A 25390-nucleotide genomic window follows, 5' to 3' on the forward strand; every position below is an offset into this window, starting at 1 on the left:
TACAGGAAGAGGTGGAATGATGCTCCGCATTACTGGACCTGGTAGGGTAGCGTTGACAATAGGGTGACTATAAAAAATAAAAATATTATTTATATAAGGGGTACTAGGGGATCCCTTTTTTGTTTATTGCCCAAGCAGAAATTTGGCTTTAAGCTGCTTTAGCATATAAAAAAAATATTATAAAAACTATTGTTCCTCTCTAAGACTGGAAATTACATTTATTAAAATTCTGGCTGTCACTACATTATATTCTGACTTTAGGTGGGTCCAGAGTTAATGGAAAAATTACAATGGGCTCAGATACAGCGGTAACATAGCGATCACGAAGAATTCTCAGCTTTGAATATTCTGATGACATATTTGTAAAGTAGGAGCTGACAAAAGCCCCCCTCCAAGACCCCGCTGTTTGATAATAATGTCTGTTTTCCCCTCGGCTGCTTTGAAGTGGGATGGAAATGAGCTGTTACTGCTCACGGCGCCTCTGCTTGGAGATTAACTGCTATTAGGATGCTGGATCCTTTAAAGGCAAATAGACCTCTGATCAAAGCGGTGTTCCCAATTAACCGCTCATTACCTGCCTATCCTGATATAAAAGATCCTTCGCAATAAACACAAAGCGTGCTCAGCGAGGCCTTGTCGTCTTTGCTATTCATAGGCACCTGTTAAACTGCTTAGCGGTGATGCAGACCGATGGCTCACAGAATATTTTAAAAACCCTGAAAAAGGAAGAGTGGAGATGTCCTTGCTGACCTCTCCTTCTGAAGATGCTGGTTCGCTGGTTGTCATGCTGATTCAGTGGCTTCAGCACTTTTTAAGAAATGTACCTGGAAAAAAATATGCAAATCGGGCTTTTCAGCTTTACTTTGACAAAACGGATCTTCGGATCCACTGAAGCGGGGGAGGGGGAAGCCAGCATGTGTGGGACCAGATGGAAGGTATTGAGAAGATGAATTGATAAAGGGCCACGCCCCAAAACGCGTTGCCTAGACAATAGCCAAGCTTTCTCTTTGCTCTCCTCAGCTTGCTATCCATCACTCTGTGTTCCAAGCCTCGTTTTAAAATTGGGCTCCCTGAGGCCTCGTACACACGACCGGTTTCCTCGGCAGAATCCATCAAGAAACTTGGTGGAAGATTTTTTTTGCCAAGGAAACTGGTCGTGTGTACGAGGCCTCAGGGAGCCCAATTTTAAAACGAGGCTTGGAACACAGAGTGATGGATAGCAAGCTGAGGAGAGCAAAGAGAAAGCTTGGCTATTGTCTTCCTCGGCCGTTTTCCTCGGCAAAAAAGCTCTCCCACCAAGTTTCTTGATGGATTCTATTGAGGAAAACGGTTGTGTGTACGAGGCCTAAGAACCCAAAAAATTACATGTATAGGAATGGAACAACATTAAAGTGTATGTCGACCAAAACCATTTTTTTTTGTAATAAATATGGATAAAGTAGGGGGATGATATTAAGACCCGTCCATTTATTTCTTGCTGTGTCCTGTTGATGCGATTTCCCTCACTTCCTGTCTCAGCGACACAACAGGAAGTGAGAGGAAATTGTCAGACGACTTCCCCTCCTTCAGGAATAGTCCTCAGCGGAAGATTTCCCATTCCCCCTCGTTCTTGAGATGACTCTAAAATGATGGACTTCCCCATTCTATCTTAGTAACAATGGTCAACAGGACAAAGAGAGAGGATGGATCTCACAAGTAGAAAAACAGACAGCAATAAAAAACTTCACTGGGGTTCTAACTCTTCTCTACTCTATCAAAACTAAAAAAGTTTTTGGTTTAGGTACAATAAACTAAATAAAGCTTTTGTTTTATTTCTTGCAGGCGCTGCCTGAAGGCCAGACCGCATCCTGGGATACAGCAAAGGAGGACGAGAACCGCAACAAGAACAGATATGGGAACATTATCTCCTGTGAGTGTGACGCTAGCAGGCAGGATGGTGATTGTCTTTAACTTATCAGACCTTCTCATTATCAACACCCCAGCTCACCTGTGCATGCGTTAAGTTGAAATATTTACATAGTGTGTCACCTTTCATGGCAAAAAGTAATAAAGTCCAACTGAACGTTTGGTTTATAAGCCTGGGATCACATATACTGTATGTGGTGTGATTTTCATGTCAGTTTTCAGTGCGATTGTCAGTGTAATTCAGATGCGATTCTGAGGAATGCGATTGTGAATACCCTTTCGTTCAATGCCAATTTAGTAATGCTGCAATTTTCAATCTGCATTCATATGCTTTTCTCTACAAAACTGCCTTCTATTCACTTCTATGCAAAACAGTCCATGAATCACATCCTATGTGAACATTTATTTCAGAATGCCACTTTATTCTATGCTGTGCGAGTTTGGAACGTATCGCTCCAAACTGTAAACGAAACCCGTTTTTTAACCAAAATTGCGCTGCATGCATGTGAACGTCCTTCAAAGGAAACAATGTTCCGGATTCACAAAGCACTTGCGCCAAAATATCTCGAGATACGCCACGTAAGTGCAAATATGCGCCGTCGTATCTGTGCGCCGTGCCCACAAAACTAAGATACGCCTAAAAACAGGCTTCATTCCACCGACGTAACTTGCCTACGCCGGCGTAGAGTGGGCGCATACTTACGCTGGACGCATGTGGCGATCCCATTGATTTTCTATTCCAATATGCAAATGAGGGAGATACGCCGATTCACGATCGTACTTGTGCCCGACGCAGGCTACGACTGGTGCGCGTAAGTCGTATGTACGGCGTAAAGTTATGCCCCATAAAGGAGGTGTAACTCAGCAGCATCCATGCAAAGGGATGCATCAGGGAACACAAGCCCCCGTATTTTACGTAGTTTACGTTGGACGTGAATATGACTAGGTGTAGGTTAAGTTCACGCCGTAGGCAGTGATCCGGCGTATCTTAGGCAGTTGTTCCGACGTCATTGTGAGCATGTGCACTGGGATGCGTCCACGGGACGGCGCATGCGCCGTTCATTATACGTATCTGTCTGGCGCTAGCCCCATCATTTGCATGGGGTCACGCCTCATTTGCATGGCTCACGCCCACTTCCACCTACGCCGGCTTACGCCTAGGAAACCCAGCGCAGTTTTGGGAGGAAGTGCTTTGTGAATTCCATGCTTGCCTCTCAGCGCTGCGTCTGCGTAGCGTAAAGGAGATACGCTACAGCGGCATAAATGTGCGCCAGTGTCTGTGAATCCGGGCCAATGTATTTTCAGATGACATGTGAATCTAGGCCTTTCTGCGCATCTGATCCGCATCAGTGTGAACTGGGACTATATCACCAAAATATGCTCAAAAAGCGCTCAACGTCTTACAGCTTGTTTTCCTTAGAAAGCAGCCACAGCATGAGTAGAATAGCCCCTGATATTTGTGGCAGTTGTAAAAAAGTCACAGATTTTTACAAACTGGCAGTAAATATACTGGCAGTTGGCAACCCTGATGCCGACTACAGATCTGCAATCAGCAAACTTCCATGAAGCTTCTTTAATTGGAGCAGGGTTTGAAAGGGTGACATAATCACTCCTGATGAGTGCATATGACAGGTCCTTTGTCTCTATTAACCCCCACTGCATCAGAAGATTATGGAAGTGGGGGGAGGGGGGAAATCAGAGGACGGAAGATGTCGACTAATTACACAGCACACAGGACACATTTTATTGAGTGTAGGTAATGTATAAATAAACAATTTTTTGACTAAACCTAGGGTTTAAGGATGAATTACTCCACAGTGTCTGCACCTACAAAGGTCATTGAAAGCTTGATTCAAATCAAAACTCCAAGTTTAGCACCCCCTCCCCTTGGAGCATCTTTTTGGCGTTTTTTTTTTTTTTTATAAATATATTTTTTGGGCCGTCTTCTCCTAGTCACATAACATTCCCCCATCCTCTTTTTCTGTCGGTGGTGGGCCAGTCCTCTATGAGAAGAAAATGTTTGCAGAGAACTGCTCTCTGCAGGAGTCTCCTGTGTGCTCATGGCAGTTTGATGATGTGCCCCCAGGAGGTCCTTTACCCCCTTTTCTCACAGTAAGTGAGTTGAATGATGCTGGCCATCAGTAAACCTAGAGGTGGCCCCCAAAAGATGCCGAGGTCGATAGCACTATAGAATAAAGAGGGTAGGTACTGCTTGAAGACTTTCATACCAAGAAAGGAATTTTTAAAAATTCTTGAAGTTGGGCCCTAATCCTTATTTTCTAGGAACTGCAGTCTGCTTACATAATTTGTAATAAAAACATCTTTGCCATTCTGAAGCTTCCCTCCAACCACTTTGCATATTATTTTATACGTACTGTGATTCTGTACTTGCCAAATATGCTGCAGAAATCTCACTCCACTGAGTCTGGCTGCAGCCATTTTAACTGTGGGCAGCTGAAGCTGCTGCCTGTTCACTTCCTGGATTTACACAGACACACAGAGGCACGCCTCCAGCTCTCCTTGCCCCTCTTATGACCCCCCCCCTCCCGGAAAACTCTCAGGAGAGAGTGAGAGAGAGAGCTGTGCATGATGTCATAACATAAGCCTAGGCTAATGACCAGACAAGAAACAAACAAAGGAAGTGGGCTGTATAAGGTATTTACTGGCAGAAAAAAAAAAATAAAATTCTACCCAAAGTTAAAACAACAAGGGCTGAAGATTTAATAAATGGAAAGATGAACAAAAATGGCCAAAAAAGAATATGTAAATGTTTAAATATCCATAATATGGCTACGGAGGGGGGGTGGGGGGGGTGTTATAAACAAAACACAGGTTTGATTTAAAAAATGAATGTCATAAAATATTTTATAACCCACTTCTTTTCTGAGACAATACTTTTTTATTCTTTTACACACCAAACCTTTTATTGCTATGTGTGCTGGCTTTAATCGGTTATACTATCTTTTATATATACTTTTAATGTTCTACATAATTCAATAGCAGTGACCTCTATTACGTATGCCTCTCCACTTGTTTTCCACCTAAGTATCTGGAATTTGAAAAGTTTATTTCATTTATAATGCCTGTGACTTTGTTTCTGACTTTGTTAGTAACTTTGCCAATGGTGACATGTGTCATTGTCAGTGAACCGCAAATGACAGCGAGCGTCGCTGATTCCTGGCTGTCAATTTGCAGTTGACCTTATTGTGATATCTCTGTGTCTTTTTCCCTCAGATGACCATTCCCGGGTGCGGCTACAGCTGATAGACGGTGACCCGCATTCGGATTATATAAATGCCAACTACGTGGATGTAAGTTGCACTCTCCTATGTTCCCCAGAAGCATGTGGGATTTCATTGTCCTTTGTTCTAAATATTGCTGATCTTTTTTTATGCAGGGCTACCATCGTCCTCGACACTATATTGCCACACAAGGTAAAGATAGTTTTTAGTTATAAAGTTCAAATTTATATCGGCTCATGTTTTTTTTTTGCCACAGGTGTCAAGCAAAGCATTGTGAACAGAGCATGTTCACAGACCTCTAAAAACATGTCTTAATGCATTTTTAACGTGCCCCCAACCGCAAGTCTTATGCCGCGTACACACGATCATTTTTCGGCATGAAAAAAACATTGTTTTAAAAAAATGTAATTTAAAATGATCGTGTGTGGGCTTCACATCATTTTTCGGGTTCTGAAAAATGACAAAAAAATTTTTGAACATGCTGCATTTTTTAACAACGTTTTAAACTATGTCCTTTTTCGGGTTGTAAAAAATGATCATGTGTGGGCTAAAACGACGTAAAAAAACTGTGCATGCTCAGAAGCAAGTTATGAGACGGGAGCGCTCGTTCTGGTAAAACTAGCTTTCATAATGGAGTAAGCACATTCATCACGCTGTAACAGACAGAAAAGCGCGAATCTTCTTTTACTAACACGGAATCAGCTAAAGCAGCCCAAAGGCGAATGGAACTTCCCCTTTATAGTGCTGTCATACGTGTTGTACGTCACCGCGCTTTGCTAGAGCATTTTTTAAAAACAATGGTGCGTGGGCAACGTCGTTTTAATGATGAAGTTGGAAAAACGTTGTTTTTTCTACATGCCGAAAAACATCGGTTTTTTTTCATGCCGAAAAATGATCGTGTGTACACGGCATAAGATATGTATTTTTGTGTGCACTGCTTTATTTGGTCTTCCTTGGTTTCTTTTCCTATTTAGGTCCTATGCAGGAAACCGTAAAGGATTTTTGGAGGATGATATGGCAGGAGAACTCAGCCAGTGTGGTCATGGTGACAAATCTGGTTGAGGTTGGAAGGGTAAGAAACAAAAATTTATTAAAAAAACAAGTTTTTGACCACATCCAGTTTGCATAACATGTAAATGTAAACGGCTTTCAATGGAGTCGGTTCACACATGTACGGGGCCGCAGCGGTGCTGTTTGGAAATGGGTCCTATGCTATTTTGGGTCTGGGTTAGGTGCGAATTCAGGTAAATATGTGCACCTGAATTGCATTTTAACCAGTAAACGGAAATGCTCCAGACTTTAAACCACAGCGGGACATGTGTAAACCCAGCCTGAAGCAGCCAACTTTTAAAGCCCCGTACATACGATCGGACCTGTGTCTGACCAAAATCACATGGAATTCCGACGGAATTCCATCGGAGTAAAAGAGAACATGTTCTCTATCTAAACTCCGATGGAATTCATCGGAATTTCCGATGGAATTACTCTGATGGGGCATACACACGGTCAGAAGTTCCGATGGAAAAATTCTGTCGGACTTTTTCCATTGGAAATTCCGATTGAGTGTATGGGGCTTAAGACTGACAAGGGGAAACACTTTAGAGTATGGGACAATAACATACTGTAACGGAATGGCCCGTGATACCCAGAGACTTTTGAAGGATGCGGGGTACTCCTGTGCCAGCTTCACTAATGACTCTTGGGTCTAGGGTCATCCTATGTCCAATAGGGGCATAGGATGACTGAGAAATGATATCTTAAATTACATGAGATGGGACAGTAATGATAATTCATAATGTATTGCAGGATATCTTGAAATATTACAGGTAGTTGTTTCTGAACACAACAGGTCAATAGAGTGTCTCCTTCAATGTGGAACATAGACTGTTGAGGTGCTAATTAAGTCTGGCTTCTGAAGGACCTCTCATTGTGTGATGCCAATGACACTGTATTGTGTGAAAGTTCTATTGATGATAGATATGTGTTGGCAGTCTGAAAGGTCAGATGTCTGACCTTTCAGGTGTAGTGGATTAGCATGTCAATTATGTTTACTAAAGGAATGTGTATTATGTAGCAGGTGAGAATAACTTATCGCAGAGTCAGAACGTCTGGGTAATGATTAGTAATTAGCTCATCTGAATGTCATTATCTAACGGAATGTGTATTGAAGTTCCTTGTGTCATGTTGTGGGTGGAGTTGAGTCATTGTCCAGATTTGGTTTCTAACTGTATATAACAAGCTGAGTTTACCATTAAAGTATTGATTAGTTTGGAACCAGAGAACAGAGCTTGTGTCTCGTTATTCTGGGGGGCGGGAATCCAATGGATCGTGTCTGCTGGATTGTTGGAGTGTCGGAGAAGCTGTCGTGGTTTGGTGGAATGTAATATCGTAAACGGTGTTAACCCCTGACCGTTACACATACACTGGTATTTAGTAGAACTAGGCAACAAAACCTCAAGATGGCATTCCCAAATGAGGTACAAATCTAGACACTTTGGAGTTGGTTTACTAAAACCAGAGGGTACAAAATCTGGTGCAGTTTTGCATAGAAACCAATCAACAGGGTTTTTTTTTTTTTTTTTTGTCAAAGCTTAATTGAAAGCTGAAGTTAGAAGCTGATTGGCTAACATGCACAGCACCTGATTTTGCATTCTCCGTTTTTATTAGATCATCTCCAATTGGTCATAGTTCTAAAACTAGAGTGAAGAAAAATGTATTGCCTATAGCACCCAATCAGTTTCAAGATGTTATTTTTCCAGTGTAAGATAGAACATGATAGCTCACCAATGATTGGCTGCCCCAATAGTTTTATTTGCAATTGACGTTATAGCTGGATGTTCACATGCTCTTTTGTAGGAATAATATCGCCATTTTTGGGGTTATTTTGTGACATTTAATTTTCATTAGGTGAAGTGTGTCAGATACTGGCCTGATGACACTGAAGTGTATGGTGACATCAAGGTGACCCTGATAGAAACAGAGCCATTAGCAGAATACATCATTCGGACATTCTCTGTGCAGAAGGTAGGTGCCTTTATACTATGATGAGTTATGTTTTAAATGTTTGAAATAATTGGGCCTTGTTTATCATTGTAACTTCCTGAAAATCAGTATTGTCCTATAGCAGCCTATTAGATCCCCCCCCCCCCCCCATTCGACCATATTACATATTTTTCTTATTACACATAATACTAAGGCTCCATTCACATCTATGCGACAAAATGCCCGACGCCGGACGCTTCTGCCGCTAGAGGGGAGAATTCCCATTGCTGTCTATGGAGATGGTTCACATCTCATAGACGCCGAACGCCTGTCGCCTGAAAAAAAGTCCCGGTCCCTTTTTTTCAGGCGACATTGGTGTTCGCCAATTGACAGCAATGGGAATGCTTTGTCAAAAAAAAAAAAAGTTTCACACTCGCGGAAAAATACGCCGCGTACGCCGTACGCCGTTGTCGCATAGATGTGAATGGAGCCTTAAGGATGGAGTGGAAAGGTATTAGAGATTAGGATTTTATTGGCGTCTGTTCCCCCCATTAAGGAGATTCATCCTCTCTATTTGTCCTGTTTATCATTTTCTATAAAAGTAAAAGAAAATCCCAAAAATGTGATTTGTCCACATAAAGGTAAAAGAAAGTAAATATGTACAAGATATTAACTCTGCAGGGTGCCCAAACTTTTGCAGACGCCATTTTTTTGTTTTCTGTAATTTTGAAAGTGTAAATAATGGAAATTAGATCTAACTTTTTTTGACATATTATAAGAATGTCTAATCTGTAATTTGATGCCTTTTGGAGATTTTTCCATCTTTCCTTGGCTTCGTTATGCACATTAATACAAATTTTTACCTGGGGTGCCCAAACTTTCGATCCCCACTGTATAGGAAGGATGTCTATAGGTATTACAGGGATAGGGTTGGCGGTTGCAACCACTTGATGGGGTTAAAATCTGTTTGTGGGGACCCATGCATTGGTATGGTGTCCTCTGGTTGGGTGTGGTCCAATAATAGTGACCAGGTTGTGGTAGACCTGTAAGGTCTGTGGCTGAGTGGTAATGTCCCCAAGGCGGTGTCTTGTGGCTGGGTGCATATATATTTGTTGTAATGTAAATTGTTATTTATGGTTATTTTGCTCGATAAAAGATATAATGGCCATTTAACTCCATTTAATGCTAAGTGCTTTATTGGGGTGAAAGGGTAGTGGGTAATTTATTATTTAGGAGTTTAGGGGTGACCTATGATCTACCCTAGTTATGTGTCTTCTCATCCCTTTTTCTCCCACCCCCTATTCCCCCCACCTCTCCCCCAAAAATTAAAAAAATCAGCCTGCCTTTGTGTGGGCCATAAATATATCCATCAAGTTGTTCAGTGACCCTATAATTTTAATATGGTGATCGAATCTAGTAAATTCAACTTATTTTTACATCTATTTTGCTCCAGTTAAACCAATGTATCAAATCAAAAATGAAAACAATTAGGTAGGTTAGATGATAAATGTTGACCGTTACTGCAAACAATTGGTGAAAGGATCATTAGTCCCGGCTTCATTTCGATCAATCAGCGTTATATGTGTCCATCGAAGCACAAAATGATCGCTTTCACCGCGACAGCTGACAGATTGTATTCAACTTTTGTCATTAAAAGTAATTGGGTCACTGTAGCAAAACTCACCAGGTTTTGTATCGAATGATGTTTTTTGACTTGATTAAGTCCACTCAGACCGAACAGCAAGTTGGAGGAAACACTAAGACCGCAATAGACAGTTCTTACATTGGACACTTTCATAAATGTGCTTCATCTGGAAAGATGTCTACACCATTGATATATATGTTTTTTTTTTCTTTATGCTTAGTGGGTAGTTTGATAAATGAGGTCAATTAAGTTCAGGAGATCACCTACTCTTTTTTTTTTTCCAGAAAGCGTCACATGATATACGGGAGATTCGCCAGTTCCATTTTACCAGTTGGCCGGACCATGGAGTTCCATGCTATGCCACAGGCCTGTTGGGCTTTGTCAGACAGGTGAAATTTCTCAACCCACCAGATGCTGGACCCATCACTGTGCACTGCAGGTATCTGCTATACTGGTTTTGTCATTAACCTCACTGTCCTATCGCTTGTCTCTAAAGAGACCCGGTCGCCAGAACCTTCATTTTAACAGAAACCTTCTTATAAGTGTAGCACTATTTTTCTCTCTCTCTGCGGCTACTGAGGTATGATGGCCACCTGTATAGTATTTAGGAGTCTTTATAATCTGTGTGATCAGGACAGGGTCTCTAACAAGCACAGTGCCTCCACTCAATTGGGGCTTGTGAATAGCAAGTAAAATCCCAATTGAGAAATATATCTTCACATAGACTGTCCACAAAAGTATTTCCAAACAAGAGCATTAACTCATTAACAGTCTCTATGTATGTCTCAGTGAGGTGCATCTGCAGCACTTACACAGCCTGTGTTCTCTTAGCAGGAATTAATTGTTCTCTTTTCACCCACTTACCCACAAAACCCCTTGCCATCCTCTGCTCTTCTTGATGACCTCATCCTTGGTGAGAGAGAAAGCATAGCAACCACATTGAAAAAGGGCAAACAAACACTGAATAACAAGAGTATACACTTGGTAAATGGGCAAAGAAATGATCACATCACTACATAAGATTAGTTTATTTACCTGTAAAAGCCCCCCTTGTAGAGACATCCAAAAGCACCAAGACTGCTACTGGGTGGCACCATCTAGGATGTGATGTCAGCAGCCCCAGTAAGCTCAGATCTGTCACCTATACTAATTACAAAATTATACTTACCTGCCCTGTGTAATGATTTTGCCTTGATTCTCCTCTTCTGGGGTCCCCCACCAGTGCTCCTGGCTACTCCTGCCTTCCCAGTAGCCCACTTGCAAGTTGCCACTGGTGCAGCTCAGCCCAACCCCCCAATCACTGGATTTGATTGACATCAGTGGTAGCCAATGGCTCCTGTTGCTCTCACTGAGTCCAGTGAGGAGAGAGAGAGAGAGAGAGAGAGAGAGAGAGAGAGAGAGAGAGGCACAGTGACTGCATTTGATGGATTTTTTCAGTATTTTTCAGTATTTTGTAGTTTGTTTGTGCTCCCCGAAAAAAAATTTGAGCACCAGCCACCACTGAAATGCACCCTATGAACCCATTTTGTAAAAAAAATTCATTTAGACCTCCAAATGCACCCAATACTGATTACGAACCGCAGCGGGCGTTCCCAGTGAGTAGCTGCGGGAGGCTTCCCCATTGAAATGGAGGCTGTCAGCTCCCATAGCTAACCACAGTCACTCATATGTGATCATTCATGCAGCCATCACATACGAGTGGCCTCGTATAGCGGCGAGAGCTGTACGCCACCTATTGCTTTCAATAGGGGATGGCACCTGCAGCTAATTGTGGGAACCACCTCTGAGGTTTTCGCATGTAATTGGGGTCAGGTGCATTGGCAGGTGTGAATGCACCCTAAGACAACTGTTGCTGCCAAATATTAATTTGTCTCTTGTCCTACATAAATTGTAAACTTTTTTTGGCCAGGTTTGTTATGCCTGTGCTCATTCTAAGACCCCTTTCACACTGGGGCAGGATGTGCGGTGGCGGTATAGCGCTGCTATTTTCTGCGGAATTACGGCGGTATTTGCCCGCTAGCGGTGCGGTACTAACCCGCGCTAACGGCCGAAAAAGGCAGAGGCGCATTGTCGGCGGTATTACCGCGGTTTCCAATGACTTTCAATGGGAAGGAGCAGTAAACACACCGCTCCTCTCACCGATCCCAAGATGCTGCTGGCAGGACTTTTGGAGCGGTCCCGCCAGCGCATCGCCTCAGTGTGAAAGCTCTCGGGCTTTCACTTTGAGAATGCAGTGCAGGAATTTTTCAGGTGGTATCTAGGTGCTATTTTAAGCGCATTTGTCTAAGGCCTCGTACACACGATAGGTTAACCAGAGGACAACGGTCTGATGGACCATTTTCATCGGTCAAAACCGATTGTGTGTGGGCCCCATAGGTTATTTAACCATCGGTTAAAAAAAAAGCCAACTTGCTTTAAATTTAACCGATGGATTCCTAACCGATAGGTCAAAACCGATCGTTAGTAGGCACGACCATCGGTTAAAAATCCACGCATGCTCAGAATCAAGTCGACGCATGCTTGGAAGCATTGAACTTAATTTTTTTCAGCATGTCATTGTGTTTTACATCACCGCGTTCTGACACGATCGGTTATTTAACCGATGGTGTGTGGTCACGACGGACCATCAGTCAGCTTCATCGGTTAACCTAAGACCGCTCTCATCGGATGGATTGATCGTGTGTACGAGGCTTTACTGTTACAGCCCCAAATGTTCTCCCTTTTTTGTTGTACTAGAGAAGATTTCTATATAAATCAATAGTAATAATAAAAATGGTGCCACTAATACAACCAATAATAAGTCACTGCCAGCTTCAAAGCTCCCCAAACTTGTTTCAGCTTGTGGGCAAAAATCATCTGTCCCCAGCAGTTGGGAGCCGCATAAGGGAGTTGGTTTAATAAAAGTCAATACGTCTTAACAAAAGCCAACTGATTTGATATTTCTTAGCAGATGCTATCATCACTTATTGCGGGATGCGCATTAGAATGCAAAGCAAATTTATTTGTTAAGTGACATTTCTATGAAAAATTGCCGTAGCATCAGGCTGCAATAACAGTCAATGATGTACATTGCCTATCAAGCATACTTTTTTGTCTTATGCATATTCTGCAGAACATTTGGAGTTGTAATTATAGTTTGCACTGTAAATACAAATTTTTACTTGAATTTAATGGCCCGGATTCACAAAGCACTTACGCCGACGTATCTCGAGATACGCCGCGTAAGTGCAAATATGCGACGTCGTATCTATGTGCCGTGTTTACAAACCGAGATACGCCTAAAAATAGGCTTCATCCGACCGACGTAACTTGCCTACGCTGGCGTATCGTGGGCGCATATTTACGCTGGACGCAAGTGACGCTCCCATTGATTTCCTATTCAAATATGGAAATGAGGGAGATACGCCGATTCACAAACATACTTGCGCCCGGCACATAATATACGCGGTTTGCGTAAGTCGTACGTCCGGCTTAAAGTTATTCCCCATATAGGAGGCGCAACCCATGCAAAGGTATGGACCAGGGAACACAAGCCAGCGTATCTTATGTTGTTTACGTTGTACGTAGGCGTAGGTCACGTTCACGTCGTAGGCAGTGATCCGTTGTATCTTAGGGAGTAGTTCCGACGTGATTCTGAGCATGCGCACTGGGATGCGTCCGCGGTACAGCGCATGCGCCGTTCGTTATTCGTATCTTTATGGCGCTCGGCCCATCATTTGCATGGGGTCACGCCTCATTTGCATGGCTCACGCCCACTTCCACTTACGACGACTTACGCATAGGAAGCCCAGCGCAGATTTGGCAGCACTTGCTTTGTGAATCCAGTGCTTGCCTCTCTGCGCTACGTCCGCGTACCGTATATGAGATACGCTACGGCGGCATAAATATGCGCTGATGTATGTGAATCCGGGCCAATGTGTTGGTAGATCTAAAGAATGGAGCCAACTTTTCTTTATCATTTTTCTGCATGTATGAGGCTGATGCAGATTTAAAAAAAAATGAGTGTATCTAATGCAGAACTGCGTCGCTTTAACTGACAATGTGATGCTGTACTCAAACAAAATTGATGTCCTTTTTTTCCCACAAATGGAGCTTTCTTTTGGTGGTATTTAATCACCTCTGTGTTTTTTTTTTTTTTCGCTATAAACAAAAAAAGAACGACAATTTTGAAAAAAAAAATCATTTTACGTTCTGCTATAAAATATATCAAGTAAAATTAAAAAAAAAGGAAATTTGTTTGTCAAGTTAGGCCAATTTGTATTCTGCTACATATATTTGGTCAAAAAAAATCCCAATAAGTGTATATTGATTGGTTTACACAAAAGTTATAGCGTCCACAAACTATGGTATAGAGCAGGGGTCTCCAAACATTCTAAAAAAAGGGCCGGTTTATTGTCCTTCAGACTCTTGGAGGGCCGGACTTTGGCCAGCGGGAGTGGAAATTTTCCTGGCATCAGTGGAAGTAAACATCTGGTATTCGGGAGAGGAATAGTGCTCCATTGCTGGTATCATAGGGATAAATAGTGCCCCATTAGTGGTGTCAGTGGGAGAAATGGTGCTCCATTGTCGGTGTCAGATAGCAGAATAGTGTCTTGTATCAGTGGAAGTATTGTGCCCCAAGGGCCGGATAAAGGCAAGCAAAGGGCCGCATCTGGCCCTGGGGCCGCAGTTTGGAGACCCCTGGTATAGAGTTTTGGGCCCGGATTCAGATACATTTGCGTATCTTTTGGCGGGCGTAGCGTATCTCAGATACACTACGCCGCCGTAACTTAGGGCGCAAGTTCCGTATTCAGAAAGAACTTGCGCTGTAAGTTACAGCGGCGTAGTGTAACTGGGCCGGCGTAAGCCCGCCTAATTCAAATGTGGAGAAGGTGGTGTGTTTTATGTTAATTCCACGTGACCCCACGTAAACTACGCTTTTTACGAACGGCGCATGCGCCGTCCGTGAACGTTTCCAAGTGCGCATGCTCCAAATTACGCCGCAAACTGTCAATGCTTTGGACGTGAACGTAACGTACGTACAGCCCTATTCGCGAACGACTTACGCAAATGACGTAAAATACGACGCTGTTCGGACATTTCCGACGTCCATAGCTAACATGACTTACCCCTGCTTTATGAGGGGTAACTTTACGCCGGAAAAAGCCTTACGTAAACGACGTAAAAAAATGCGCCGGGCGGAGGTACATTTCTGAATCGGCGTATCTACCTAATTTGCATATTCAACGCGGAAGTCTAGGGAAGCGCCCCTAGCGGTCAGCGTAAATATTGCACCCTAAGATACGACGGTGTAGGAGACTTACACCACTCGTATCTAGGCAACATTGAGGCGTATCTGATTCTATGAATCAGACGTCGAGATGCGACGGCCCGCACTCAGAGTTACGACGGCGTATCTGGAGATACGCCGTCGTAACTGCTTTCTGAATCCGGCCCATGGACTTTTATGGGAAAACTCGCTTTGATATGTGAGTGCTTTGGATTACAAGCATTCTCCTGGAATGGATTATGCTCGTAATCCAAGGATCCACTGTAAGGAAGCTAAATAAGGATTTACAACCACTTTAAGTGTGATAGGACTACAGATCCAAAACATGAAGGGAGAGATATTTGGATCAAATGAGTCATGTGATACAATAATCGCATGCAACATTCCTTTTTTTTTTTTTTTTTATAAAAGTAAGCTAGCTAAAAACTTTTACCAATAATAATAATACATTGTTAAAAAAAAAAACTGATATGACTTTAACAGCCGTTGCTTGATTTTCTGTTTAGGGGAGAACATGCCGAAAATTCAGTAGACATTCCGATATTACAAATACTTCAAAGCAGAGCACTTGCTGGGAGGATGGCACAAGTAGCATTAGGTGGAACGAAGCGTTACATATAACTCACGAAGCACAGACTGAGAAATCATTGCATTGTATGATAAAAAAACACAAGCGTCACACTGATCAGTTTATAACCAGCGAACGATCCATGTTAGGAATGTGGTTCACTGCAAGGGCACAAAGCATTCTCCTTGAACTCAGCCCTGCCATCTAACAAGTCTAATTAAACGAGGTCTCTAGTATATACAGAGGCAACACGGCTGTCATTGTACCTCTACAAGTCCCGAATAACCCTATAGGTGAACCAGCAACAAAATGACACATATCATTTAAGTTCAACGTAAAAAAATAAAATTAATAAACAAATAAATAAATTCTTAAATCCTTAGAAATGCCGCGTACAGACGATTGGATATTCCAACAACAAAACCGTGGATTTTTTTCCGACGGATGTTGGCTCAAACTTGTGTTGCATACACACGGTCACACAAATATTTTTTCACCATATGACTACGGCAGCTAGAACAATAATAGCTCGTAATTGGAGAGAAAATAAAAGCCCAAATATAGCAGATTTGTTATGTGAAATGAATGAAATGCAATATAGGGAAAGACAGATAAGAGAAGAAGGAAACGTAAATAGTCAAATGCCAGAAATATGGCAAAAATGGGATGAATTTCGGCTCTCGGAAGAAATGAAAGAATATATATAAATATTAGGAGAAAATCGAAGGTGAAAAGTAAATGAAGCGGGAAAACGTGAGAGAAAAAGGGGAAAGTGGGGGAGGATGTTTTTTTTTTTTTTTTTTGGTATATGAATGGCAGTGAGGATGAATGGATATGTAGATAATAGGGGTATATGTTGATATATGTTGCTTGTTTTAAAGCGGAGCTCCACCCTAAAGTGGAACCTCCGCTCATCGGAACCCTCCCCCCTCCGGTGTCACATTTGACACCTTTTTAGGGGGAGGGGGGTGAAGATACCTGTTTAAGACAGGTATTTGCACCCACTTCCGGGAGTCCTCCTGCGGGTATTCTGCGGGTAGTTCGTCACTTACCCGCACCCGCCTGTTGTGTTCTGGGAAACACTCCGCTCCCAGAACACAACGGGGACCTGTGAGGATGGCGCAGCGCGACTATCGCATGCGCCGTAGGGAATCGGGCAGTGAAGCCGAAGCGCTTCACTTCCTGGTTCCCTCACCGAGGATGGCGATGGGGGCAGCAGATAGACGAGCGATTGCTCGTCTTCTGCTGCAGACGTCGCTGGACTCCAGGACAGGTAAGTGTGCTGATATTAAAAGTCAGCAGCTGCAGTATTTGTAGCTGCTGGCTTTTAAATTTTTTTTACGGCGGAGATCCGCTTTAGTGATAAAGTAACTGATACTTATCAAAATTCGGTTTATTGACAATTAATGGGAATATTGTATATTGTAAATGAATCTTGTGTAAATGTAAAGTTTTTGTATCTGAGAAAAAGACTAATAAAAAGAAATTGAAAACAAACAAATGTTGTCGGAAATTGCGAACGCCAAGAACGCGGTGACGTACAACACGTACGACGAGCCGAGAAAAATTAAGTTCAATAGCCAGTGCGGCTCTTCTGCTTGATTCCGAGCATGCGTGGAATTTTGTGCGTCGGAAAATTTGAGAACCAGCTCTCAAATTATTGTTGTCGGGAATTCCGACAGCATATGTCCGATGGAGCCTACACACGGTCGGAATTTTCGACAACAAGCTCCCATCGAACATTTGTTGTGGGAAATTCCGACCGTGTGGCATAAGGCTGCATTCACACCTCAGCATTTTGTAGCTTGAAGTTTGAAGCTCAAAAACAACTGGGGGAGAAAAAAAATCAACGATTCTCTATGAAGATGGTTCACATCTCCACAACATGAAGCCTGAAGCCAAATGTCTGAAGCTCAAACAAGTTCTGGAGCTTTTTTTGTCGCTCAAATCTGGCAGATTTGGGCGTTTTTGGCTTGTTTCTATACTCATAGAAATAAATGGAAAAGCGTAATTCGCACATGCGATTTTCTGCTCAAATTAAATTTTTTATAAATTAAATAGTAATAATATATGAATAAATAAATGGCAAAACAATTCACAAATACTGTAACTAAAAATCATCATAAATAAGTAAAATAAATGAATAATATGTAATAATACATTAACAAATTATATTTAACCTATGACCTTAAAAAATATTAAAGCGGAGTTCCAATCACTTTTAAATCTTTTTCTCAAAATTATTATTAGAGCATATATATTCAGCAATGGAAAGTTTTTTTTTGTTTTTTTCTTATGTCATCTTACCCAGATAGTAATGATTTCAATGTAGTTTCTGCCTTCTGCCACCTGCGGATATGTCCGTTATATCCAGCGGCGCACTGTCTGTGCTGCTCCCCCCACAGCCCCCCCCATTACTTACCTGAGCCCCATTAGGATCAAGCTATGTGCGTGGGAGCCTCAGCTGTCCCGAGTCTCTCTCTCTCCTCATTGGCTGAGACAGCAGCAGAGCCATTGGCTCCCACTGTTGTCAATCACAGCCAGAGAGCCAATGAGGAGAGAGCAGGGGGTGGGTCCGAGCTGTGGCTCTATGTGTCTTATGGAAGCAATTAGCTCACAGTATGCAAAGTATACAATATACTTACAATGTATATATATATATATATATATATATATATATATATATATATATATATATATATATAAAACTTAGGTTGGTGTCACTCATGGCTCTATTTGAGTTCCCTGATAGATGATAACGTTATATGCAGGCTGGTGTATTTTTATTACTCTTTTTTTGGGGCGGGGGCGGCTGTATGTTTTTTTATGGTTTTAACCTGCTGGCTATACTTATTTGTTGTGTTTTGTATGATTGTATAGTGTTATATACTTTATATTATATGACATACAAATTTTGTGGTGCGGACATGTGTTTCAGGTGGGACTTTTTCTTGTGGGTTTTGTATTCTATTTCGCTTCCCCCTCGTCTGCACGCTTGGTGGTGCTGGTTTCTTTTTTGAAATGTACGCCCGTTTTAGTGTTTTAATTTCAGCTGCAATACAGTGACAGTAAACTGATTATGGTTATTTTTAATGAGCAGCATAAGTGCATAAAAAGAATAGGATCTTTCCACATTTTCAGAGATTGCGGTAACAAACAGCTAACATGAAAAGAGCAAAATGGGTATGTGGGGAAATCTACCATACACCGGTTTATGTTCGATGTGTAATATACACATTACCATTAGAACGTAATTTCCATTCTCAGCCTTAATCAACATGTTTTTTTGTTGGTAGAGATGATCCTGGGTGAACATGCAGCTTTCTGTATCGGGAGCTAAACCTAATCAGTAAAATCTCATATAAGCTTTAAAGCGGAGGTTCACCCGCACATGACACTATTTCCCCCTAGATTCCTGCTCGTTTTGTCTAGGGGAATCGGCTAGTTGTTTTAAAATATGATCCGTACTTACCGTTTACGAGATGCATCTTCTCTGTCGCTTCCGGGTATGGGCTGCGGGACTGGGCGTTCCTATTTTGATTGACAGTCTTCCGAGAGGCTTCCGACGGTCGCATCCATCGCGTCACGATTTTCCGAAAGAAGCCAAACGTCGGTGCGCAGGCGCAGTATAGAGCCGCACCGAAGTTCGGCTTCTTTCGGCTACTAGTGACGCGATGGATGCGACCGTCGGAAGCCTCTCGGAAGACTGTCAATCAAGAAGGAACGCCCGCTCCCGAAGACCCATACCCGGAAGCGACGGAGAAGATGCATCTCGAAAACGGTAAGTACGGCTCATGTTTTAAAACAAATAGCCGATTCCCCTAGACACAACTAGCATCCATCTAAGGGGAAAAGAGATATAATATATTGTCAAAAATAGTTTTTAGTATTTTTAACCACTTCCCGCCCAGCCTATAGCAGAATGGGGCAGACGAGCGGATGCTGTCCACTTGTAAACAAAAGCCTTCCCAAAAGCGAAGGTAGATATATGCAGTCAAAGAAGATTTATGCCGCGTACACACGATCATTTTTCAGCATGGAAAAAAAACATGGTTTTTCAGCATGTGAAAAAAACAAAGTTTTTCCAACTTCATCATTAAAACGATGTTGCCCACACACCATCGTTTTAAAAAAATGATCTAGCAAAGCGCGGTGACGTACAACACGTACGACGGCACTATAATGGGGAAATTATATTCGCCTTTGGGCTGCTTTAGCTGATTCCGTGTTAGTAAAAGACGATTCGCGCTTTTCTGTCTGTTACAGCGTGATGAATGTGCTTACTCCATTATGAACGGTAGTTTTACCAGAACGAGCGCTCCCGTCTCATAACTTGCTTCTGAGCATGTGCGGATTTTTTACGTCGTTTTAGCAAAACACGATAATTTTTTACAACCCAAAAAACTACATTGTTTAAAACGACGTTAAAAAATGCAGCATGTTCTAATTTTTTTTTGTCGTTTTTCAGAACCTGAAAAATGATGTGAAGCCCACACACGATCATTTAAAATGACGTTTTTTTTCATGCCGAAAAATGATCGTGTGTACGCGGCATGAGTGATTCTACAAGCGCAGAGCTCAGTGAGGAGAGCTTTAAAAGCTGTTCGGAGCAAAGGGACCCCCCACCCTCCAAACAGCCAGGGCCAGATTAAGAACATCATGGGCCTGGTGCTGAGGATTTTGGTGGGGCCTTTTAGGCTGCATTCACACCTCCGCGACAAGTAACGCTGCGTACGCGGCGTATTTTGCAGCGAATAGTGTAACTTTTTGTTTACAAATCCTTCCTATTGCTTTGTATGGCTGAACGCCAATGCCACCTGAAAAAAAGGGTCCGGGACTTTTTTTCATGCTGCAGGTGTACGGCGTCTATGAGATGTGAACCATCTCATAGACAGCAATGGGAATTCTCCCCTCCAGCGGCACGAGCGGCCGGCGTCAGGCGTTTTGTCGCGGAGGTGTGAATGGGGTGTAATAAATAATAAATAAATGCGTGGGAATGACATGAACGCAGCCCAGCCAAGGCAAGTGACCAAAGGCACAGAACCCAGAAGGAAGACCGGGTGAAGATGGAAGTGTCCAGGCCCCGCCTGATTCATCGCAGCACTGGAGGGCTCAGTCTGAAAATTGAAGTGTACACTAATGTGCTAATATGCTGTGCATACTTGTACGTTGTGGCATAACCTACCCCAGGGCCTCTAAAAAGTAGTAATGTCAGGAAAGTTTACTACCGCTTTATTATCACGGGATCCCAGGAGCCTCTCATGGGGCCTCTACTGACCCAGTGGCCCTTGGGCAGTGCCTAAGTGCACAGTTGCCAACATTTAAAAAATATTTTCAGGGCCACTTTTTTATATAAGTGCTATATTTAGAGTAGCTGAGATCCCCGATGTTCCTCTATACATCATAGTAGTAATCACAAAATTAAAGGAGTACTAATAATGGGGCAGAACAAATATGAGAACTGATATTTCCTTTAGTTGAACTAACAAAACTGTGTCCATTCTAGAGCTGGTAACATTGAGGGTATTCAGTATAATTTTAAAGAACTGTTTTTGTGGGTAAGCGACATAGGGGAGGAGTATGGACGGTATATAAGTGGGAAGTATGTGCAGGTGAGGGAGAGGAATGTGGAGGGTCTAACAGTGGGCACTATGTACAGGAGAGGAGTACAAAGGCAGGAGGGGGTATGACAGAGGGTAGTACGTACCAGAGAGAAGTGTGGAGGGTATGATGGGGCAGTATGTACAGGAGAGGAGTGTGGAGGGTATGACAGTGGGCAGTATGTACAGGAGAGGAATGTAGACGGTATGATAGTGGGCTCTATGTATAGGAGAGAAGTGTGGAGGGTATGACAGTGAACACTATGTATAGGAGAGGAGTGTGGAGGGTATGACAGTGGGCACTATGTATAGGAGAGGAGTGTGGAGGGTATGACAGTGAGCAGTATGTACAGGAGAGGAGTGTGGAGGGTGCGACAGTGGGCACTAAGTACAGGAGAGAAGTGTATGACAGCAGGCACTATGTACAGGAGAGGAGTGTGAAGGGTATGACAGTGGGCGCTATGTATAGGAGAGGAGTGTGGAAAGTATGACAGTGGGCACTATGTACAGGAGAGGAGTGTGGAGAGTATGACAGTGAGCACTATGTACAGGAGTGGAAGGATATTTAGGGACTGAGTAGTGGTTAAGCGGGTCATACATGGATTGAAATTACGCCAATTATGCAGAGACCAGCCATAGTCATTCTATGTATGGGCTAGCTGGTTTTACACAAGTCAATCTATTAATCAACTTGAGTACAACCAGCCTGTTTTTTTTTTCTTAAAACAATCAGTGCTGCCAGCTAAAGTTAGCAACACTGATCATTGTACGCACTGACAGAACACAATAACACTGCAGGAGTGATTCCCCCATCCACAGGTCAGCAGGTGAGAGGGTGTGTGGGGACAGGCTGGGGAGAGATACTAGTCAGTGGCTGGGTAGGCACTGGTAGTATCAGAGCCAGATACACACAGGTTACATATGCCACGATCGTTAGAGCGAGAACAATAATTCTAGTACTAGACCTCCTCTGTAACTCTAAACATGTAACCTAAAAAAATGTAAAGCATCGCTTAGGATACCAAAAAAAATTGTGCTAACTTAACTAACTAACTGTTTTTTTAATGAATGAAACATTTTTTTCCAAAAAAACATGTTTGAAAAATTGCTGCGCAAATATCGTGCTAGAGCTGCACAATTAATCGTTAAAACAATATTTTATGTCACACTGCATTTTCCCCACTTCAATGAATAATAAAAACCATAAAAACAAAACAGTGAAGTTAGCCCATTTTTTTTTTTGTTTTGTTTTAATGTGAAAGATGATGTTACGCCACAACAATCGTGAGAGAATCGTGATCTATCTTCTAAGCAAAAAAATTGCAATTCTCATTTTAGCCAGAATCGTGCAGCTCTGTACCCTGCAACATAAAAAGTGCAAAGACCACCATAGAGTAATTTTCGAGCAAAAAACAAATGATGATTTTTACATGTAGTAGAGAAGTGTCAGAATTGGCCTGGGTGGCAAGGGGTTAATTACCATGAGTAATATACAAATAATTATTATAAGCACTGTGATCCTATCAGTCTGCTGTAGTGTGTCAGCTTGTATTTATATTGGCCGCTCTGAATGTAGCTTCTGACAGGCTGTGCAAGCAGGCCCGTATCTCCAGAACCATAAATGATAGCCGTCCCATATTTTAACCAGTTGTGGGGTAGCTCTTCCCATGCCTACCCCCAAATGTGGGGTTTCTGTGACCTCTGGTCATCGAGCTACAACCCCCCAAATTCGATCTTAGAAAAAAAAAATCTTAAAAAAAAAAAAATATATATTTTTTTTTTTTTTTTTGGCAAATGGGCCTATCTTGAGAAAGGGGCCTGGAGCTGCAGCTCCATCAGCCCCATTGTTAATCCGGCCCTGCAAACAGCACACGGAAAGAGAGTTGAGACTGTCAGTCACAGGCTGTATGCTGGAGGTCCCTCCCCTGTCACTTTTTTTTCTTGTTGTCAGGAAAACTTGTCAGAAGTAATTCATGCTGATAGCAGAGGTCCAAAGCAGAAGGCAGAAATTACACTTAGTGCTCTTGACTAAGACAAGTACACTGTAGAGCAGGGATCCTCAAACTACGGCCCTCCAGCTGTTGTAGAACTACACATCCCATGAGGCATTGTAACACACTGACGTTCACAGACATGACTAGGCATGATGGGAATTGTAGTTCCTGAACAACTGGAGGGCCATAGTTTGAAGACCCATGCTGTAGAGGGATACGCTTTGTCCATAGTTCATGTCTGAGGTTTATAACCACTTTAATTATTGTCTTATTTCACAGCGCCGGAGCTGGAAGAACTGGCTGCTTCATTGGTATAGACATCATGCTGGACATGGCAGAAAACGAGGGAGTGGTGGATATATTTAACTGTGTGCGGGAACTGAGGGCTCAGAGGGTCAACATGGTGCAGACCGAGGTAAGAGAGTGGCTCACGATCACCGAGGGCTAAGGCCTAACTGCAGTGACGTATTGGAACCAATCACAATCTATCTTGTATTGCTCTGACTTTTGATTGGTTAGTGCACTTAAAGTATAGCCAACATTGCTTTTAAGTTTTGGATACAGTGATGAGGGGTTAGAACTCCTCTTAGGTATTTTCTTGATGGCTAATTCCCTGTTTGGACCTTTGTCTGTCTATTTGTTAATTAAACGTGGGAGAAAACGCAACATTCTTCAAATGGGGACACTTGTTCCAGTGATAACTGTCTCAGATCACGATGGCGCTTCCACGGTTTGTTTATTCTCGAGACAGGAAGTGAAGGAATATCATGCCAAAGGGACACCGAATGTCCCCCCCCCCAAAAAAAAAACAGACATACTTCATCCAAAGCTACAAAACATTTTTTTTTTTAGCACACTGTAGCTCAGTAAAATCAGAACATACTACATACAGTAAACATTGTTGGGTACACAGTTAACTCTTTTATTGCCCCTAAATGTTTTTCGCAAACAGTGCCATTAGTACAGTGAAAATGAATAGTATTAGCACGGATCCCTGTATTACTGGTGATGTCAGTGTCAGCTAGTCAGTTCCCACAAAGTGTCAATTAGTGTCAGATTGTCCGCCGCACTACCACAGTCCCATTATAAGTTGCTGATCACCGATAACTTTCATACAAACGAATAAATATATACTTTTCTGTGTTTATTTTTTCTTTTACCACAGATATTTTTTTTATCGGGTATAATTATTGTGTGTGATTATGGGCGTGGTTGCCACCATCCTTATTAATTATATCTGAAAAAAAAACACACAATTGCTCCTTATAGGACTTTGAAGGCAACTTCTAATTAAAAAATAAGATATAGTAATATTTATTTTCTCGATTTAAAAGGTTTGAACCACATATATTACATCACATGTTACACTTTCTAAACAAAGGGCCAGTTTACTGTCCTTCAGACTTTGGGATCAGTGGGAGACAATCATACCCAATGGCAGTGGGAGTAAAAAGATTACAAAACACCCGTGGTCAGTAGGAATAGTAATAGTGCCCCATCTTTGGTATCAGTAGGAGGAATTGTATATTTTTGTTGGTGTTAGTAGAAGGATTAGTGCCCCATAATTGTTGACAGTGGGAGGAATAGTGCCCTATCATTGGGATCAGTGAAAGATATAAGGCCTCATTGTTAGTGTCAGTGGAAGGAATAGCACCCCATCATTGGTGTCAGTGGGAATAAGGGCCACATAAAGGAAAGCAAGGGGCTGCATTTTTACCGTGTTTGGAGACCACTGGTATAAAATATTCTACAAAATTGGGTTACAACATCAAGAAGTGTATTGTATCCCCCACAGATGATAATTTAGCTTGCAGTTATTGGATTACTGCTTGGCCCACTCAGTTTCGGGACTCCTTTTTATAGCTATATATATATACTGTATATATATATATATATATATATATATATATATATATATATATATATATATATATATATCAAATGTATTTAATTTTATTATTATTATTTATTATAGTGCAATTGGTAGGTTTTAAATAAAAAATATATATATAATTATTTATGGAGGTCTGTTGCATATATATATATATAAAAAATGAACAATAAAAAAATAATTATTATTCGTTATATAAAAAACAGTACATATATAAATATGTATATATATATATATATATATATATATATATATATATATACTGTTTTTATATAATGAATAATAATAATGTTT

The 25390-nt window shown here is 41.9% G+C and overlaps 1 protein-coding gene across 13 annotated transcripts in view; it reads left to right on the plus strand.

Moving 5' to 3' along the window:
• PTPRT (protein tyrosine phosphatase receptor type T) overlaps window positions 1-25390 on the plus strand; it is a 474386-nt gene that overhangs the window by 423084 nt on the left and 25912 nt on the right. For 9 of the 13 annotated variants that reach the window (XM_040330466.1, XM_040330472.1, XM_040330464.1 and 6 more), the window contains 7 exons: window positions 1822-1936; window positions 5140-5216; window positions 5303-5339; window positions 6122-6219; window positions 8055-8171; window positions 10059-10213; window positions 23485-23620. In XM_040330466.1, coding sequence (XP_040186400.1) covers window positions 1822-1936; window positions 5140-5216; window positions 5303-5339; window positions 6122-6219; window positions 8055-8171; window positions 10059-10213; window positions 23485-23620 — 735 coding nt within the window. The remainder of the gene's footprint in view (window positions 1-1821; window positions 1937-5139; window positions 5217-5302; window positions 5340-6121; window positions 6220-8054; window positions 8172-10058; window positions 10214-23484; window positions 23621-25390) is intronic. The other 4 variants (XM_040330467.1, XM_040330475.1, XM_040330478.1 and 1 more) reach the window with 1 other exon arrangement.

The sequence above is a fragment of the Rana temporaria genome, chromosome 12 (assembly GCF_905171775.1).
Source record: "Rana temporaria chromosome 12, aRanTem1.1, whole genome shotgun sequence".
Lineage (NCBI taxonomy): Eukaryota > Metazoa > Chordata > Amphibia > Anura > Ranidae > Rana > Rana temporaria.